Source organism: Melospiza georgiana, chromosome 6 (assembly GCF_028018845.1).
Source record: "Melospiza georgiana isolate bMelGeo1 chromosome 6, bMelGeo1.pri, whole genome shotgun sequence".
NCBI lineage: Eukaryota > Metazoa > Chordata > Aves > Passeriformes > Passerellidae > Melospiza > Melospiza georgiana.
This window is the reverse complement of record NC_080435.1, coordinates 26,748,690-26,769,580: the sequence shown is the minus strand read 5'-3', so window position 1 is coordinate 26,769,580 and position 20,891 is coordinate 26,748,690. Positions and strand designations below refer to the sequence as shown.

The window sequence follows — 20,891 nt, the reverse complement described above, 5'->3', positions numbered from 1 at the left end:
CTTTATAAGTCACCTAAGACAGCAGGGATAATACTGGGAGTAAAAAGCCCAACCTGAAGGAATTTGCACATTTAAATTTCCCATCTTTCAGTTACAGTTTTTTAAAGGGAAGTCTTGCACCCCCACTTGCACAAACATAATTTCCCTACAGGTAACTGTTGTTATTGATACTTGAGACCTGAGCATGGTGTTTTAGCCACACCGAGCAGGATGTGTTTTCAAGCCATCTCATGTTGAGCAGTGCTTTTGTTTTAGCTTGCCTTTGCAGCTCTAAACCCAAAATGGGAACTAAAATGAATTGACTAGAGATAGGAAGGAGGTTGCAGTCAAGCAATTAGGATTTGGTTGAAAATTTAAATACTGTAATCCACTGCAGCAATGCCATGTGGCAGAATGTGCTTGAGGCCCAGTGCAGAGCATGATGATGTTTTCCCCTTTCCTTTTTTTTTCCCCTGTTAGTTAACATAATTAATATCTTATGTTTTCTAGGAGTTGTTTCCTGCCCCTTCCATCATTACCTTGATTATTTAAAACTTGTGCACCTGTGTTGTACTAAGTTAGGAGTTTTCAGTTGGGGGAGTTTGTGACCTTGCAGATAAAAGTAGTTAGGAAAAGATAAGTTTGGCTATGGGATGTGTGTTACAAATGTGCAGGGGTTCCCATGCTGCCTATGTCTTTGAAAGAGATTTTTGAAAACTAAGTGACTGCTGAAAAGGTCTTTGCTAAACTCTGTAAGCAGCCAAATTTCAGTGAGTGCTTGCAGTGCAAAATACCATAAGGGGGAATGAAAATTCATTTTTCTCTAGCAACTTGATCCACTTCACTAAAAAGCCCCAGAAGGTACGGTTAGTCTCCTTCTGTTCTTGTTATAACTTGCTTTCCAGGAACGTGGAAGCAGCCAGTTGGCCAACATGCTTCCTTTCTACTTTCTCAAGAATGCCATTCTTTGACTGCCTCAGCCTTGGATCCCCATATAGAATTGTAAGAAGGGCTCCAGGGTCTGAATGCAAGTTATTTCCAGCTGTTCAGCATGGGCAACTTCTTGAATGACTTTGTTTGTTGATATATAAATTTTAAATTTGCTCTTGATTGCTGTGACATGGTTTAGGCACTGCCTCTTACCTGACACAAAAAGTGCAGTCAAATCATTCGTGTGAGTAAAAACCTTAAAATTAGAAATGATGACAAAAGACACAGCTGTCAGAGAAGCAGAATTTCAGTAAAATGTTTTTTAAAAACTTGTGAGTCCCATTTCTACACGTCTCTTAGGTTTTGAATTTTTTTTTCTGTAAGTTACTTTGATGCCTCCAGTGCTTAATCTCCCTTAGCGTGTCTTACCTTTCCAAGAAAAAAAAATAAATTGCTGGAGGCATACCTCAGAATTTTCCCACAGGGAACTGGAGGTAAAATACCAGCTAATAGAAATTCTGAGGAATTCACCCAATACATTTTAGCTATTATGTAATTGCTTAAAATTATTACCAGTAATGTTGGTGTTAAAAGGAGGAATCAGATACCTGCTGGGTTATCTCATAAGTTTTCTGGGTTTTATTTCTGAATCTGAATTATTAAGAAAGCAATCTGTCTACCTTTCTAGTAGCTTCGGAACCTAGCAGTCAAATAATCAGAGGTTAAAAATCTTGGAAATAACTATATCCATATCAGTCTCCTCCAGCTAATAGAGGGAGACACTGTAGGTACTCTCTTGTGCCAGTTGAAAAGCTGCATGTTTTAATATTCCCTGTCAGACAATGTGCATGGGAAAGAACACTCACCTGTTCCCAGCAATTTCCTGAACATTGCAAAATTTTCAAAAGTGCTTGCATTAACCCCAGAACTAAGTCCAAAAGAAAACTGGTATTATCTGCTCTTGTTCTCAGTGATCTGATTTATTTAATCATGTCCCAGGTCCTTCCTAAGCTTTTGGGAAGAATTTCTGAGCAGAAATGGGACTGTTTGTTCTACTAAGATGACTGCCAGGTCCTGGTCTGTGCTGTGTTTCATTTTCCATCATTTAAACTGAATCCTGATTGCAGATGGATGAGAAACTGGGGCACAGCAAAATTAGCAGCAGTATTAGTAAATGAGACAGAAAGTGTACTTTGCTATTTCCAGATACCGTGCAGAAGATCCATGTGCTCAGCTTGGTGGGATCACATGGGCTTTCAGAGGCTGGGAGCAGGAAACAGAGCAGCTGTTGAAATTCAGCATCTCTGGGAATGAGACAGGGAAGCATGAAGATGGGTCTTCACCACTTCAGTTCTCATTTTGGGAGCCAGCTGTCCCATTTGCAAGGATCAGAGAACGTAAAATAAATGAAAACAAGATGGAGAATTGCCAGGTTGCATGTGCACACTAGCAGAGCTTGGGAGCCTCAGTCAGTGGGAGGGGCTGAGCTTTTGACGTGTTTTGGACTTTTTTATTACAAGCCTGGCAATGTCAAAACATGCACCATCCTAGTGGGATGGATAAAGTTTTCAGTGTTTGAGGAGGATCATTTCTATCAGTATCTGAAGATTTTTCCTGTTTGCTCAGCTTGTGTGGTATCCTCCTATAAGAAATTACCATTTCACAGCAGAGGGTGGTGGTTTTGCATCCTTCAGAGCACTGACTGCACCGCTTCAGTTAGCCAGTTGAGTTTTGCCCTTCTGGGGGCACCTGAACTTGGAAAACAAGTAGTCAGTAAAGTTCTTTGCCACTGAACAGCAGGAGGTAAGAATGTCAGTGAGACCTGCTGGTGGCCAAGCTGCAGTTAAGAATTTTGGTGAACTATTCCCTGACATCTAATTATTTAGATGTTTTCTAATTATTCTTAAACTAAAGGCAGATTTCCAAGACGTAAGATCATTATTGCTACTGGGTTGATCAGTTATAGAAAAGGTGAGTGTCTGGTGGAAACCTGCCTGTTGGAATAGCTGGGATACAGAGTAGTTCTTGCAGTGACTGGTCCTGCCTCATTTGGATATTACTGGTGGGGATGATTTTTCTTCCGTTCTGGCGCAGGTGACACACTGAACTTGCTGAGCTGATTAATATCCCTAAACAAAAGCTTCAGTGTTTCCTGTTCTAGAAGGAGCCTTGTCAAATTCCATCAGTCATTATATTTACATGGCAAATTGTTTTGGGGGTGTATCATAATCAGCCTCTGTATGAATATTTTTCTGAAACAAAGCACAGAAACTTAAAATTGTTTGGAACCCTTTGCAACAAACAGAGTGGCTAAAGGAATGTTTGCAGCAGGAAGATAAATGTTGTTACATTTTTAATAAGTGTGGGGTTTTTCTTCCACAGTGAAAATTCTTTTGCTGTTTTTGCTGGGAATCTTCTTTGTCAGAGGACATGTTTATCTCGTCTTGTTGAGGCTCAATTTATATGCTAACTGCTTTGGTAAAATGCCAGCTGACCTCGTGACAATTTTGTGCACATTGGGACTGGGGCCCTTATGGTGTTTGTTTCTGTCACTAGTCTGGATGAAATTCCTTTTCTTGCTTTGCACTGCACAGGGAATGCTGCCTTATACTTTTACATTTGTGAAGAAGAAATAAAGATGTGCAAGGAAGGCACTGTGTTTCTTTTTTAGGAACAGATTTTTATGGTGCAGATGTAGTTTCAACCCCCCTTTTTGAAACTGTGTGCTATTTCAAGGTGGCAGAGCAGGCACATTTGCAGGTTTACCATGTTGAGTTCAGGAAGAAAAAAAAACAATTGTGCAGTTTGACCTAGCAAGGGAAATTCTGATAGTCCATCAGTTGGTGCTGTCAGCTCTGTGCCTTATATTACCTTGGCAAAATTTCAGCTAGCAGGCTTTTGTAGAGTTATGGACTGTCTTGACAATAACTGAAACTTGTAAAAAAATCTTATTTGATGACTACAGCATGGTTGCTTTGTAAAGCATATATTTTCTGTGGTTTTCTGTAATGTAATTTAATGCTGTAACAAATGTTTTATTCCTTGTTAGAACGTCCCCAAATGAAGTATGAAAATTTACTGCAGGGGCAACAAAGTCATTAAGAACTGTAGTAGTACTATACAAGAACAAGAATTCCTGTCCATTATGCTGAGCTGATACTTTCACAGTAAAACCTGTTTTAATTCCTGCCTTAGTAAGAACTGTCTAGCAGCTTATTGACAGAAGCCAATTGTTTTTCTTTTAAAATTTCACTTTCATGAAATTCTTTACACACGGATTACCAAAAACCCTCAAACAACAAAACCAAACCACAACCCTCAAACCAATGTAATCACTTAAATCTTTCTGTAGAAGAACAATAAAGACAATTCTGGTAGGTAACTAGGAATATTTTGTGAATCATTACAAGCTTTAAACACAACACTGTAAGGAACTACAGTTGAGAAATTCATGAGTTTAGCATTAATTTGATAGAGTAATGACAGATATGAGTGATATAAATAGAAACCTACAGAAGAGCTGAGTTGCCATTTACTCTGTTAATATCTTAATTTCATTGAGCTTGTGCAAATGGCCTCAGTGCCATGAACACTCTCCTTCTAATGGAATATTCTGAGCTATTGATTCTTGGGCTGTGTTCATTGCATACCTTAAGGTACAAACCAAGTCAGGGCCAGCTCTTTGTGCTCCAGGTTTACTTCAGAAGTGCTTCTGTACAGGTCAGAAAAAGGGTTCCAAGGCAAGTTGCCTACCCCTATGTTTCACTGAGTTTTAGGTGCTGTCTCTTTCAAGAGAGCATGAATAGTTCTGGGGTTTGAAACTAAATTCCCTTTCCTCAGTAACCACAGCTGTTTTTTCCTCTCATAAATGTTGAATGTAAAGATGGGATTTTGGAGAAGTCCTTTTCCTCTAGCATTTGAGTAGCCTGGGCTGTGAACCACAAACCTCTTGCCATAAAAACTTTTTTTGTTTTGTTATTAAAAGTCTGATTTCTGTGGACAAAGTCATAAGTTTAGGACAAAGATTTTCTTTTTAATGGGACTAACTTGAGAAGGAGTCTTCACTCGGTAGGAAAAACTGTGCTGAGTATTATAGGCCTCAGAGTCATCTACCATGAAGCTTTTTGGTCATAAGTGTTCCTGAAAACTGATTCTGGCAGGAAAACCTTCGTGTCCCACCTTGGCAATCCTCCACAGTCAGTAGGACTGGTCTCTGTGGCAGACTGCAAAATTCTCTTTGGGCAATGCTATTTGGAGTTTTTGATGATGTTAATGGCTCCCACAAGGAGCAAGCAATTTTAATAAAGAGGCTTTACTAAGACATGAGTTTAATTAATGAGAATGCACATTTTGTACATCCATTTCCTCTTCCACACATAGATTTTCCCACAATGACTCTTTAGAATAGAAGCATTCAATATTTGCATGTTTGATTTTTCTGATCTTGAGAACATGTGCTGCCTCAGATTAATGTCCCAATTGCCTTCTAAAAGTTACTTAATTATATTTTTTTCCTTGTTTTGGAGATGGAAGATTTCCAGAAAAAATATTATATTTTCTGAATTGCATAGTACTGTACTCTTTTCTTAATCCTAATGACTCCTGCAGTCCTACTGGCTTGGTCTGTAAAGCCACAGTCAGCATGAGTGACACTGGGATAATCTGCTTCACTATGCATTTTGATAGAAATTAATTCCACCCTGACCCTGTTGTTTTTCCAGACCAATCTGTAGCCTGTTCCTTGACCAATTTTTGAGAACTATGGCTGGAGCAGTTACTGTTGAGTTTTTAGGAGTACAGAAATGCCACTGAGCTGCCAGCTCAGCACAAGCCTGAAAAACAGACAGGCAGTAGGGAATACATTGGTTCATATTTGACACACTATAATAATTACATTATCTTTCATGCTAGTGAATACTTTGATTCTCCTTTCCCTTGCCCATCTTCATGCTTCAGACCCAGGGCTTAAAGGGGATAAGGAAAAGAGCAGCTCCACAGATGTCAGGTGAGGAAGGGCCTCCCTACATGAACCCAGGGTGGCCTGTGAGTAACGCAGGGCACAATTCTGGGTCAGCAGAGGGGACAGGGAGAGTGAGTCCCTGCTTTTCATCCTGCTCTGATGCATCATTCTGCTCCTTCCCCAGCCCCACAGAGCCTCAGATCTATGAGCTACTGCAGCATGGCCATGACAGCAATTTATGGGAGTCCAACAGAAGTAAGATTTTAGGGCAAGGACTTTGTATTGTACTTGCAGGGAGCTCCATGGCAGGAAGGAATGATGAATCTGACTCCATGTTCTCAGAAGGCTAATTTATTATTTTATGGTACTATATTATATTAAAGAATGCTATACTAAACTGTACTAAAGAATACAGAAAGGATACTTACAGAAGGCTAAAAAGATAATTATGAAAACTCCTGACTCTTCCAGAGTCCCAACACAGCTTGGCCCCGATTGGCCAAAGAGTGAAAACAACTCACAGCAGAATCCAATGAAACAATCACCTGTGGGTAAACAATCTCCAAACACATTCCACATGAGCACAACACAGGAGAAGCAAATGAGGTAATAACTGCTTTCCTTTTGTCTGAGGCTTCTCAGCTTCCCAGGAGAAAAATCCTGGGCAAAGGGATTTTTCAGAGAATGTGAATGTGACAAATTTGAGTCCAATCACACTGAGAACTCAATCCAGGGGCTCTCTGTTACATTCTTTCTGTGGGAAGAATGCAGTCTAAAAAATAATTAAATATCTATCAATATCTTAAGGTTTTAAAGGTAAGGAAAAAATCTTATGACAGAACAGTCATACCCAGGACTGCCTTGTTCTCACTTTCAAATAAAAATCTTGTATCTTTCTTTTAGTAACAGAAAGGGTGTAAATGTACAGTGCCTTCAGAGATGACTTTACTCCTTTAAATTGGTCTTAACTGGACAGTTAGAAATGATAATCCAGTTGCTGGAGAAACAAATATCCAGAATTATCTTCCACTGAATCTGTGCCAGCATAAAGAGCACATTGAATAATTTCTTCTCGCTGTTCCTTCTTTCCCTAAACAGATAAACAAAATTTTTAAGGAAGTTACATGGCATTCTTACCTGGCAAAAGCCAGGTTAAACGCACAAGGTTTTTGTCTTAACCTGCCAAGAAACATTCCCTGTGGCTGACCCAACACTTCAAACACGCTGAGAGTTCTTGTTCCTGTAAGCATTCTGTTCTACTTCAGGGCAGCCACTCTCAGCCCAACAGCCACTCACACAAGGACCTTTGGAAAATACAGGAATCAGAAAATCACTGATGAGTAGAACTCAGCATAATCCCAAAAAAATCCCTCTCCACGGCCACCTCAGTTTTGTATTTACCACCTCAATATTTTAGCAGCACTTGGGGTATGGGGATTACTCTGTAATTAACCCATGGAGTTAATGACTGCAGTTAAGGTATTTATTTCCCTGCTGACAGACACGCACAGGGTGCTTTGGGCCGAGGGGCTGCTTATCCACCACTCCCTAGAAAAGTGATACAGGTGGTGAGCACACAGCCACGTGGGACAGGGTTTGTAATTGCACTTTTGCACCACATCTCCTCGTACCTCTTTGCTTTTTTGCCTGACAACATCTCTCTCCCCATATCGTGAAGACAATACTGGTATTTCACCAGGTATTGCAACCCTTTGCCTGCCTTTGTTTTCCTCATCATCTCAGAACACAAACAGAAACAGTCCTTGAAGTATATTTAGACTAAACTTTTTTTTAAATGTTAACTTTTAGGAATGTTGCCAATTCACTTTTAGCAGATGGTTTGCTATTTAATGTCTCTAGGCAGACAGAAAAGCTTTAATCAATAGAATCAAAAGAAATGTTGAGAAATTACAAGCAATTTTACAAAATCAAAGGCATTTCCTACATATTGTCAAGCAGACAAAAATATATTGACAAGTTGTTACTGCAAGGAGCTGAGGAATGCTTCCCACATTACAACACTGAATTTCCTTTAACATGTTTTCCAATCTCCAGGTTTCCTCATAACAAGGTATTTTACCCTGTCATAAATTTAGAAGTTCTCCAAGAGCAGCTTAATTAAGAAAAAATGGATCCAGGGCTGAGCAATTAAAAACCTACCCTCAACAGCTGGCATTGCCCACATACAAAGCTTTACATCTGCTTACTTCTTTGAACAAGAAATCCGTGGTGTGGTTCCCCATTTCCCTGGGGCCCAGTATTCCACCTGCACCTGCAGTCAGCCAGGAAAAGAGGCAAAACAGGCAGGGATCAGCCTAGCCACCAGCTATCACTCAGTTACTGCAGAGAGCACTGAGAGCTGTCTGGAAACCTGATTCCAACACTTCAGGCAACACTTCCATCCTCTGTTCTGCCAGGCTGCACTGCCTGCTCCTGCTGCTGCCACACTCAGAGATTTTGCCAACACACTCCCATGAGCTCTAACCAAGCTCTTGCTTTTGTGAAAAATGCGTATTTTATGATTGGCTTTTGGCAAATATTTAAATGAATATTATATGTGTTATGTTAGAAAGTTATGCTGTTTTAATTTTCTTAAGTAGAGTGTTAAATATAGTTTTAGGTTATAACAAAATGTTAAAATAGAAACTGTGCTATGTAAGATACTTTTTTTTCAAGAAAGGACTCACACTGAGGTAGCAGCCACAGGACACCTGAATCCTTCAAAGAAAGAGAATTTATTGCTCCATTATCAGAACAAACAAACTTCTTGCCTCGCTCAGCCCTGAAGATGCCATCAGGATTCAGAGGAAGAAGCTGACACTGCCCAGACAGAATCCTGTGTTTGAATGGAATTTATGCATCATGGATGAGGTGTATGAATATGCAACAGGCTATTGCTGCTAAGGGTTAATCCTCTGTTAACGTGGGTCCTTTTTCAGGCTTATTTTGCCCAGAAAAGGTACCTGGACTGTCCCTAACTCTTTGTTTCTATTGTCTCATTGTTCTAATCCTTATTGTCCAAAATTATTACTACTCTAATTGTATTACTATTTTTATGACCATTTTATTATTATTAAACTTTTAAAATGTTAAAAGCAAGTGATTGGCGTTTTTCACACTTTGCTGCTTGCATTACCATTCAAAAACTCTTTCATGTAAGCCCCTGTCAGGCAATAGTGGAGCCCCTTCCTACCTTCCAGACAAGACATATGGATCCTTAGCTCGACCATATTTTCAGAGAGAGATATGATATAGAAAATATTTTAGATATTTAACACTTCCATATTCATGTACATGCAAAATTTTGTCTCAGTATTTAAATGAGAGTAATAGAATGAGCACTGTGAAGGTGCTTCAAACAAATTTTATGTCTTTTTATGTAAGAAAGACATAAACTGTGCTGAAAACTCATGTGTGTTGATAGAATTGCACTTATGGGAAGTGTAACAATGAACCAATGATATTTAAATATTTCCATACCAAAAGCATTCCTGTTACAATGGGAGCAAGTGGCAATGATATGTATCCAAATATGTCTTGTGTTGTCATCTTGTTACAGCTTTCTCCAGTGTTGCTGCTTTCAGTGCCTAAATTCACCAGTGATCTTGGCACTGTGTACAAGTTTTCACATCCCTTTGGAACTTGTGTTTTTCTCTTGCTGGCTTGTTTGGTTTATGTGTAACAGTTTTGCATGCATTTTAAACTTGTACGGCTTTACAGCCACGTGAAAACATTACCTGAAATACCTCATTCTGTTACATCTCAGTTTAATGATGTCATAATCCTTTACGGCTGACATCATGTTGTAAAGTCACAGAGTTCTAACTCTGAAAAAGCAGGATCAAAACAACAATGCACAATTATAATATTTAAGACCAACAGCATCACAATTTTGGTTCCAGGCCCAGTATTTTGCTTATAATAGTCTGGCTGCACGCAAAAAAAATTCTTACTTCATTAAAGGTGCTACACATGTTTTATAAGATCCATATAATCTAAAGCAAATAGATTTAAGTATTCAATTTTTGAAGATTTGGGGTTAATTAACAAGAAAATATTTTTAGCAATCTTCTAGATGTGAAATTGGTTTTGAGAGTGGCAGGAAAGCAAAAGGCTTTCAGAAGAGAATAAAAAATGGTGCATAACTTCTTTCCACTCCATGGAAACTCACTAGCACTAGTTTCACCAGTTTCAATAAAACCAGTGCAGAATCCAGAGTTTCTGCTCAATATCAACTAAGAAAGGATAAAACATTCAGGTATTCTTGTGCAGCCTGTAGCCTTTTGCTGTACTTTTCTGCCCCTTCACCCTCCTTGTCCTTCAAACTGTTAAATATGAACACATCTAATCAGAAATTCCACAGAAATTACAGCATACTACTCCCACACCCTTCACTTGAGCAACTTAAAATATTCCTGTTAGCACAAGTAGAAGAGGGAAAGGCTGGCATAACATAATCATTCCATATACAGCTGGGAAAATTACAAATACCTCAGAGAAAGACAAATACAGAGAACAAAGTTATTTTTAAAATGGTTCTGTGCTCAGTTCTGCAAGCCCTTTTTATTCTGTGCACAGAGAAATCCCAGAAGAGGTTTTCTCCAACCTTAATTTCAATGCAATGATAATCCTGTAATGGATGAGTACAGACTCACTGAGTCTGCAGTGCTTGAAAAGTTTATCTGACAAGTTTTACTTTTACCTCCAGCATGCCAAATCTTCTTGCAAAGCCTCTGGCAAGTCATGACTTGATGCAAAAAGAAAAGCTTCAAAGCAATTTGAATCCACCATGAAAGCAGGGACAGGTAATTCTCTGCATTAGTTGGATGATTCATGAAAGAGATCTTTAGCTAGATTCAGATTACATATGAGCAAGTAACACAGTCTAAAAATCTTCATTATCTCCCTAAAATGAAGGCTGGAATGATCATTTATCTACGAAGGAAAAAACCCACAGAAATACTATCTTTTTCTTATACTCTTCAGAAAGCTGCTTATGGAAATCCTATTTTCTCAGAGATCACCTGTGACAGCTCTAATAAAAGGAAAACTCAAACATTCACGTTTAAAATATGGGGCTTGATTTAGGAGATGAGAAATGCCAAAACCAAATCTGCAACAGGATTTCCACACCCCTACTGACATTACTGACACCAGGTCACTGAGCTCCTGAATTTTTAGCATAAAAGCAGAGATTTAGGCAGCTGTGTGGTATTTAAGATGGGCTAGTTAAAACCTGCATGTTGGGAGAGTTACCTGAGCTCATACTTCAGGGTTCATGTCAGCCTCAAATTTGTGTCTCTGGCAGATGTGGCTACTGCACCACACCTCAGCATCTCCTGGGGGGAAGAAGGGACCTTGTGTCTGATTCTTCTGAGCAGCTCCAGCAGTCAAACCTGCCACCAACAGTCTGTAAAAGTGGGGCCAAAGCAGTTCTCTCTACCCCCTCCTCTGCCCTGCTCCTGCAGGCCTCATCCATAGGGGTGAAGGCTCCAAGTCAGGGCTTCCACTACACACTCACACGGCACTGATCACAGGACAGCTCGGATTCCTGCCAGCTGCCACAGCCCTGTTGTCATAGAAATAATACATTTTTAAAATCTCATGTCTTTAAAACACAACTGAAGTAGCGAATATAGCAAGAATCCCTCCCAGACTTGAGAAGACACATTGACATTTTAAAGACCAAGCACTTCAAGGCAGCACATTGCACCTTCCACCTTCATATTCTAAAACAGAAATCAGAATATTCTCATATTCTGATTAACATTTTGTTAATTTTCAAAGCACTGGAGAACTGCAATAACAACCATCAGGTTTGCAGCTCCTAAACATCTCTGCCTTTCCCTCAGAAAATTGAGGGTATCATGTTAAAAACAGAACTTTAAGTACAAAACAGCAGTTGAGCAGAGAAAAACTGTGTAGAAAACAGAAACAAAATGTTGTTTCACAGAGAATATATCTGCACTGCACAACCATAGAACAGATTTAGGTATATACAGGTATATAGATTCAGGTATATAGCACCAGGAAGTCAAAGCATTAAGATTCATGTATCTGAGAATTTCAGTGTCTATGCAGAGTATCTGTCCACACTAATCCAGCAGCTTGTTAGTGAGCTGTTTATCATGTTCCTAAAAGGAAGGAGCCCAGAAGTTTCTAAAGAGGCTATAGATAGCACTGCAAGGCCAAGGGCAGCACAGAAAACTGCCTCTGGAGATAGTTAAATGGAAAATAATACAGCAGACCAATCAAAAGGGATTTGCCTCAGAGGAATGAAGTTAGTTTTCACAATATGAAGTTAGTTGTCACTTTTGCACTAGTCAGAAATTAAACTTCATTAATTTTGTTAATTGTGGACCAGTAAATCCCCTCACCGCTCTGGACTCAGGGACAATCCCAAGACACCAGAGAGCCCAGTCTCCAATCTCCAGGCCAATTGTGGCTGACAACATAATCTTATGGCTGCATGCAATGAGAACAGCCATTAACCAGCTCCAGAGGATTCATGTCCCATTGTGTCCCTTTCCACATTCCATACTGTATTAATAGCTGAGAATCAAGGTCCTGGGCTGTTCCTAAGACAAACAAGGATCCCCCATTACCCTCAGGAGGCAGCTAAGCCATCTTCAAACTGCCACTGCTGTCTCAAGATTTGAGCCCAATGTTTGCTTTTTAAAATCACCATAGATTTTCTTTATACATCATGTCCCTAAAAGTCAAATAGATAACATCCGCTTACCCCAACACTCCCCACACTTACGCACACTTTCACAGGGTGACATTGATGACAAGACCTTTCTGTTGAAGGCAGAATTAAAGTAAACTGCTTCTGTGTATTGTCACAGGCAATGGAGCAATGTTGGGTGGAGACTGGCAAAAACTGCCTTATGTGATGCCAGAAAGAGTGAGAGTCCAGCACCAAGCTGATCTCACACATTACACACAATTCCCAGCAGCTGTGTGTAGGTCTTGCTTTATGTTTCTTTTCAGATGTATTTACCTCTATTCTGGTCATACAGATAAAAATCACTTGTTAGTACTGAAGTGGGCACCACAAGCTGGCAGGAAAACCCTCAGCTGGAACCCCTGCACAGCTGCAGGCTGCTCGTGCCAACCTGAGCAACACAGCCCAAAGTGACACCAGAGTGGCACAAATGAAGCACCGGGTGCAGAACCTGGAGCAGAACAGCTCTCTCCATCCCTGCACAGCCCATCCATCCTCTCCTCAAACACTGCACTGAAAACCCCCCTCCTTCCACAAAGGCTGGGCCACTATGCAGAGATAACAAATGTCAACAAAAATTGTATTTTTCAGAGAAAAATGCAAACTTTTCTAGCTTAGCAATGAGGGAATTTGTGGAGGTCATGGAAGTCACAGCTCCGCTCCCGACTAATTTTTTTAACCTTCTGTTGAATACTTCTTTCATGTGAACTACAGAAGTTGTCAGGACTGAAGGAAAAGGAATCCAGATCAATTCCCTTCCCAACTACAAAGCTATCATTCACTCTCACTCTGTGGCCAAATAAAACTTTCCTTACTTCTGTCAAAAGAAACAATCTCAATTGTTTCTTTCTCTTTTATGCCATTTCCATTGTATAAACCTCAAGAGCAACCCAGATGACAATCAAAAAATGGAAAATAAATTTGAAAAAAGAAACCTCATTCTGAAGAAAACAGAATAATTCAATATCCACCAATGAAATCCAGTTACCTTAATAAGGCCAAAGTAGCACGCCTCAGTTTTGCCCACTGCATCCTAACCCCAGTGACATAAATCCTCAGTGGAAGAACTGGCAAGAATGCAATTAGGAGGGAGCTGAAGATATTCAAAGCGCAAAGAAGTTAATTTAATAACAGTAATAACACGCAATCAAGGTGTAGTCAACAGAATCAATATTAAGTCTTCAGTAGATTGTCCTTGAAATACCTACACCTCCAGTGTTGCTTGAAAATTTACAGCAAATTAAGTCTTCCAACTGAAATAACTATATTAAGGTTTCTTTGGTGTGCTCATCCCTAAGCATGGAAGAACATGAAAGTTAAATCCCAATTAATCTGCACTGACATGCAGCCATCTAGAATGACTTGAGAAGTCACAGTTTAAAGAGGAAAAATAATGGGATTAATCCTGTCTCTCTTACATATGCAAGTAGCTGCTTCCATTGCAATTAACTGCATTGGGACAGCAGATCTCTGTGCTTGTTCAGAGACAGGGAATTCAGAGCCCTCTGCAGTGGAGCAAGAGCTGAGCGTTCCCAGGGCTCCTGCCTGCTGCTCATTTGTTTCTCAGAAGAATAAATATGTTGCAACATACAGTGATAAACATGCCTAATTGCTTTTGAGCTTGAGGGAAATAAACTGAGGGGATTTAGCCATTAATTATTCCCAAAAGGGAAGTACCTCAGAAGTAAGAGACTTCAAATGGTGGAGTGACCATTTGAATCCTGGTGAGCTGGCTTTATGGAACCCAGCTAGAGTTAGTTAGCCAGGCTGCAAAAGACAGAAGACATCCTACTTTGTGTTGAGATCAAGAAATAAAGGGTAGATAAGAAATGTGACATTTACTTACTCAAATTTTCCCAGGCTAAAATTAAGAATGTGGATTGATCTAGTCTCCAAGCTCAAAATATGCAGTTTCTGAGAGCAAATCATTTCCCCCTAATACCTCACCCAGGGACAGAATGAATCCCACCGTGGAGACCTCTCCCTCGCCCAGCTGACCACAGATAGTGATCAGATATCCAACTGTGGGATAGCTAATATTAGCTCAAGTAAATCCACAGCAAATCATTCTAAGCAGCAGAATGAAAGACAATGTAAACAGCTCTTCTCTCACAAATTTTCCCAAGTCCATACAGTGCCTGATATTCCACTGATAAGAACAGACACAGCAGCTTGCAAGGATGGAGGACCAAAATCCTGCTAGGACACAGACATCTTAGTTAACATCTATCAACCTTAAAAATTCAGCTAGTGCAGAAATGAACTGTGGGTTACAGCTTCAATTTAGATCTAGCCTCTGTCTTTACTGTTTAGTAATTCTGCTTAGGTCCAAGGGCTTGGGAGGAAGAATGGGTGAGGGCAAGGAAGCAAGTTCATGTCATAAACCTCACAGTCTATAACCTTTTAAGATAATTACATAACAAAAACATCATCTGATTAAAACTAGGAAGGCTGAAAAATACTAAAATGGCATTGAGTAATAAGACAGGATGATGTGCAGTGGTGTTTTGAGTGATAGGGGTTTAATCATAGCTTAGTTTCTCAAGGAAAATTAAACTATGAACTATGATGGCCTAAAGTGAGGCTGTAGAAAATGACACAATTCTCCCCTCTGGATGCTGTTTTTCACTTTGTCACTGATACAAACTATCAGATTAAGAGCAGCTTGCCCACTCCCCTGATCTTCCCACTGCACATATGATTTAGGGTGAGTTTTTGGTGTCAGAGCCAATGCATGATGCATTATTAAGACGAAGGATATGTTGTGATCTGTCTGAAGCACTCTCGTATTGATTTTAATAACCTGAGAGTGTCTGGGGTTTCTTGAGCCACTTTGGTGCTTGTGAACTCAACAGAACACAGTTTTTCTACCCCATTTAACACTTGTTAACCTTAGCCCTCTAAGGTATACTTTCTGGGAATAGAGCTCGGTGCTACTACACAGTCCATGTGCCACAGACCTCTGTCAGGCATGAAAAGGGCTGCATTTTGCATCAAGCTACCCATCTGGTCCTTTACTCAGTTTCTTTCACACACATAAACACACACATACACAACTGATCTCCACAAAGACACCATCCTGTCTGCAACCTCCAAAGGAGGTGGGAACTAGAAGTTTCTCTCAGTGGGCTGCCTGCTATCATGGAGCATATGCCTCCTACTGAAGAGCTGGGCTGAGGGAAGAGATTCTCTTTGGTTGTGGAGCACTCAGATGTGATCAACACCACAATCTCACCACACACTGCCACAGAAAATCCTGCAGGTCACCATCACTGCCAAAAGGTAAAGTCACTTGGCCAAAACCATCTTGTGTGCTGAGTGTGGCCACAAGGCAGGAACTCAGGATTCCCAGGGTTCAGGCAGCTCAAGTTTCAGCATCCAGCTTTAGCTCCACAAGCTTCTTTCTGTGCCCTGGGATTTCCCTGTCCATACCATTCCTTCCGAACAACAGGCAAACCAGCTTTGATTCCCTCCAAACCTCTCTTGTCTGGAAATCTCTTTTCAGTCCATACTTTTCTTCCCGTGAAAATGTCTTTTTAAAATACATACTTTAAAAGGGTTTTTTATGAAGGCATATCCTATTTCTTCTCATTTCCAGGACACTTGATAAAATATTACAAGATTGCAATTTATATGCTAAAGGAATTCCCAGATGGCATCTAATCACACAATCAGAAAGCAAATTAAAATGAAATATTAGGGTAACACCATGTGTAAAATGCAGCAGCTATAGCTCTCTGGCATTTGCAGGATATCCTATGGAATGTAATTCTATTACCTGTGCTAACTTCATGATGCCTGTTGGGCATTGCAGAACATCTGAGCTACTGAGACCTCTGCCTGACACAAAAAAGAAGTGGTCCAAGGAAAAGTTTAATAGCAAACTACAGATAACCCTTATAACCATGTCTAGAACCATTACAGCAGCTGACAACAACTCTCAAACATGTAATTTCTTAAAGCTGGCCTTCAAGTTCAAATCAAACCCAGTCAAGCTTGGGATATTTATTTCAATAACTTCAGTGAGTTTTGCACCATGACCCAGAATTCACAGTATCTCACAGTTCTGAACAAAATCTGGTTAAAGTAAGACCCTATTCTGCAGTATCTGCCACAGGAATTCCTGTGAGTACCTCATTTATAATTATTTGGCAAATAAAAGTATAGAAAACCCACTCTGAGCTAAGGATCTGTGATTTTTATTTTATTCATTTATCTTAAACACTAAGTAGTTTCAATAAGGCATGAGAAGCTTGTAAAGCTTTTTATTTTATTACCCTAATATTTTAGTACTTATCACCAAACAGTTCACTCAGTTAATTTAGAAAGACCTCTTCAACTTTAAAAGCATTATTTGAGGGAAAAAAACATCTGGTTTGGCTTATGGATAGTCACCAAAAACAAAAGCTTATGTTCTAATCCATGCTATACCCTCCCCTGATTTAAGTGAACATTTTCTCTACTACTCTAAGAACTGGCGACCAAAGGCACCAATATGGTTAATTTCCTTGAAAACAGTCAGTTTCCTTGAAAATAAACAAGGCTATTTGAGTTTCACACCAACAAACATGAAGCAGTCCAGCCTCATAAGGGAAGTCAATTAACTTTGCCTACCTCGTTCTTAGCCAGAGCCTTTTGGAAAATCCCTGCCTTCATATGTGCTTCCACAGTGCACTCCACTGGCACACAGACAAGAATACATTTGCTTTTAAAAATCCATTTCAGGAATCAAGACAAACTTAAGGACTGTATGATAGAACTTAAAACTTGAAGAAGCTGCTATAACCCATTCTCCAGAGAAGAAAGGGGAAAAAATTATGAAAGCAGCATTTACTTTGAACAAGATGAGAAGACTGTCTGAGATACGAGCGCATATACAAAATGAATGATGATAAGCCATATTTAGAAAGATATTAACACAAGTCAAAGCAAAGTAGCTGGGCTTTAATAGCACTACAAAGTATGTGCATTGACAAGCAGGGAAGCCCAGCACACCTGGGGCTACCCAGCCTGCTCGCTCCATTTGCTTCATATTCCCACAAGACCAGTTGGTCAAAGCTGCTTGAAGTGAGCAAGGGTTTTTGCACCTTCATCACATGGTCTACTCTTCTTCTTCAGGTTTAGGAGACTAGAACTGGGGTTTGAGTATTTGGTGGAGGTTATACAGAAGTGGAGAAAGATGGTTCATCTAGATTTTGTACAGGTTCTCACCTACCCCCAAGCCTCATCACCAACCAATTCACTTGGCAGGCTGAGAGAGAGACGGTGTGATGCCATGCAGATGATGAAAGTATAAAGGAAGACACTAAAGATCCCCCAGTAAAGCATAAGTCATGTAAAATCCCAAACTCGCAGGAAATAATCATATTCTCTCCCAGTGCCTCCCCACTTCAACCCTCCTCCCAGGGCACCCATTAAAAGGCAATCAAATTAAAAGGCATTACATAAAGAGAGATCGCCCCAGTTATAACCTCAAGAGGCTCCCGGCACCACAGCGGCACTAAGGGAAAACCTTCATCATCCCAAGGAACACAGAGACTCAGCACGGATTAGCAGAGCCGGGTTTAAAGGGGGAGGAGAACAAGAATTCCACTAGCAGCAAACCATTTTGAAAAATAACAAATAGAAATTAAAAATAAAAATATTTAAAATAAATAGCAGGATGAGAAGCGGGTCTTGGCTCCGAGCCCCCCGGCGGAGCCCTGTTCGGGGAAGGCAAGGCAGGAGCTGAGGGCGGCTCCAGGCCGAGCCCCGCGGGCGGGGGCGGCTCCCGCAGGGCCCCCGGCTCCGGGAGGGCTCGGGGAGGCTCCTCCGGCCATCCCGCACGCTCCGGGCTGGCCACGGCTCCGCCGATCGCGACAGACACGACACACACACACACACACACGGCGAGAGGGGATGGAGCCGCACACGGCGGGCGGAGAGGGCGAGCAAGCGGGGGTGAGGTGGTACCTTGGATGTGCTGCTTGATGACATTTTCCAAATGGTCCAGCCTTTCTATAATCCTTAAAGTGTCCCCTTTGTCTTCCTCTAACTTTTTTTCTGAGATCGGCTCCTGCACTTTCACATAAACACTGGCAATGTAGTTGGTGACCCAGCCCACGTACAGCAGGCAGACGATGTTAGTCATTCCACTCAAAATCACGCAAGTGGACACTAAAGTTTTGGTTTTCCTGGTGCACACCATCCTGAGATCCCTCCATATAGCTCCAGAAATCCTGTGATCCAGAAAACAAAAATAAGCTGCGACGAATACAAATCCTTTTCCCCCTTTCCCCGAAACGGAGACCACTCCGAAGTCAGTAAATTTCCATGCAAAAAGTTCTCTGATCCACAGAATAAAAAAATACTTGTCGCCTACCTAGAAGGAGCGGTGGGGGCAGGGAGGGCTGAGAATTAGAATCCCGGCTTTGAGCACATGAAAATCGCGGAAAGTTTGCGATGGCAGTGCCGAGAGCAGACAGCGAGGCGTGCCCGCCGCCCGGCTGCCCGCTGCCCTCAGGCACCGCCCCCGGCCCCGAGCATCACGGACGGGGCCAGCCCAGCGCCCGAGCCTGGCAAACTTTGTTCCCAGCGCCGCCGCCGCTTCCCATCGCCACCGGCCGCGGCGGAGCCCGGGCGCCGGGAGAGCCTGCCGGGGAGCGGGGCTGGCCCGGGACTGACAGCGCCCGGCTCCAATGGCAGCGGCGCTGCGCGGGGCCGCGGGGCGGGGATGCGGCGGGGCCCACCTGCTCCGCGCTCCGCACCGAGCGGCGCCGCGGCCGGCACGCCGCCTCCCTCCTTCTCTCCCTGCCTGCCTCCTTCCCTCCCTCCTTCCCTGCCTGCCTCCCTGCCGTGCCCGGGGCTGGCTGCGCAGGATCCCCAGCCTGGAGCAGCAGAGGCGGCAGCCGCCGGTGCCGTTCGCTGCGAGAGCAGCGGTGCCGCCGCTCGCACGCAGAGGCGTCCATTTGCCTGAGCGGTGACACCGGAGACGTGCCTTGGCCTCGGCGGAGCTCTGCGCTCCCAGCGACCCCCCAGCACTGCGATGTGTTCGGCTTTGAGCCTCTCGGCGTGCGCGCTCCCCGCCGAGGTTGGGCTGGCAATGCCGAATGGTTGCGCGCATTCGCACCGGCGAGCCCCGTATCCGTCCGTTCATCGCCTCCCCCACCTCCGGAGGGACACGCTCTAGCCGAGAACATCCAGAATTAGCTTCAGTATCAGGGGCAGAATCAGTAACTCACAATTTAGTTCAGCATACCCTGCTGCTTTCCTCTTTTCACCTCATATTTTACATTATTTTTGAAAGCACATTAAAAAGGCAAATTCCTCTCAATATGAAATATCACGCATTTGAGAGAAGGCACATGATTAATCTTTTCCATTCCTATTAAATAGGGACTTTTGTTCTATATGAGATAATTTTCTTTTGATAGTTTCAAGACAGAAATATAACCTGCATTTCCAGTATTAGAAACAATGAAGCACGTGTTAATTAACATTCTAAAATTATTTTGAATACTTATCCAATGAAAGCAAGAATATCAAATGTTGCGGATTGTCTGCGCTGTGTAGTCACGCTCCAGAACTGATTGTGCCACCAGGGTTTGCCAGTGTGCAGAAAGCCCAGCAAGGTGCCAGGACGTACTGCTCTGAAGTATAAACATGTGAGTGCCCAAACTCTTCAACATCTCCAATGTACATTCCAACATCTTAAGGGAAATAAAAGCAGATGATTTGTCTTAGGTCTTCGGGTTGTTATTTTTAAATAAATTTCAAGCAAGACCCAGTATTCAAGAGAGAAGGCTGCCAAACTGTCCTGCCAAAAGGCAGAATGATTTCTTCCTTTCCATCAGTTGGTACTCCATAGAAACAGTAAAAATGACGAGTACTCAGACACATACAAACCAGCACCAACAGAAGCTGCAGTCAGCTCTGCCAACAAAGCTGAAAAAACAAACTGCCCTCTCAGCCTTCTGAGCCGCTCTGAAAACTAACTGAAATTTTGGCCAGTTTAAAAGTAACACTAGAAGAGCTGAGCCCAAGATAACTCCCTTGTAAATTAGAATATATAACACAAGGTATTTGAATTAGAAAACGATATTGACATTTTAAGGAAAAATATTTTCAATAATACAGGGAAGTTTGCTGGACAAAGCAGTCAATGAACAAGTTCAAGCTTTGTAAAAGACAAAACACTGACAGAATATATTAGAACAGTTCAACCCTCTAAGTCAGTCAATCCACTTGGTCTGCAATAAATGTTTGTCTACACCATCGTTTATTTTCCTATTTCCTGTCTTTGTGTAACACTTCAGT

General features: G+C 41.7%; 1 protein-coding gene across 2 annotated transcripts in view; it reads right to left on the bottom strand.

Annotated features, from left to right (window-relative positions):
* The window catches only part of GALNT18 (polypeptide N-acetylgalactosaminyltransferase 18), a 215,019-nt gene extending 195,812 nt beyond the window's left edge, over positions 1 to 19,207 (bottom strand). The window contains exons 1-2 of one of the 2 annotated variants that reach the window (XM_058026636.1): positions 18,958 to 19,207; positions 18,549 to 18,814 (exon numbers count right to left, since the gene is read on the bottom strand). In XM_058026636.1, the coding sequence (XP_057882619.1) occupies positions 18,549 to 18,783 (235 nt within the window). In that variant the 5' untranslated portion in view covers positions 18,784 to 18,814; positions 18,958 to 19,207. The remainder of the gene's footprint in view (positions 1 to 18,548; positions 18,815 to 18,957) is intronic. The other variant, XM_058026635.1, reaches the window with a different exon arrangement.
* Between the last annotated feature and the right edge of the window lie 1,684 nt (positions 19,208 to 20,891).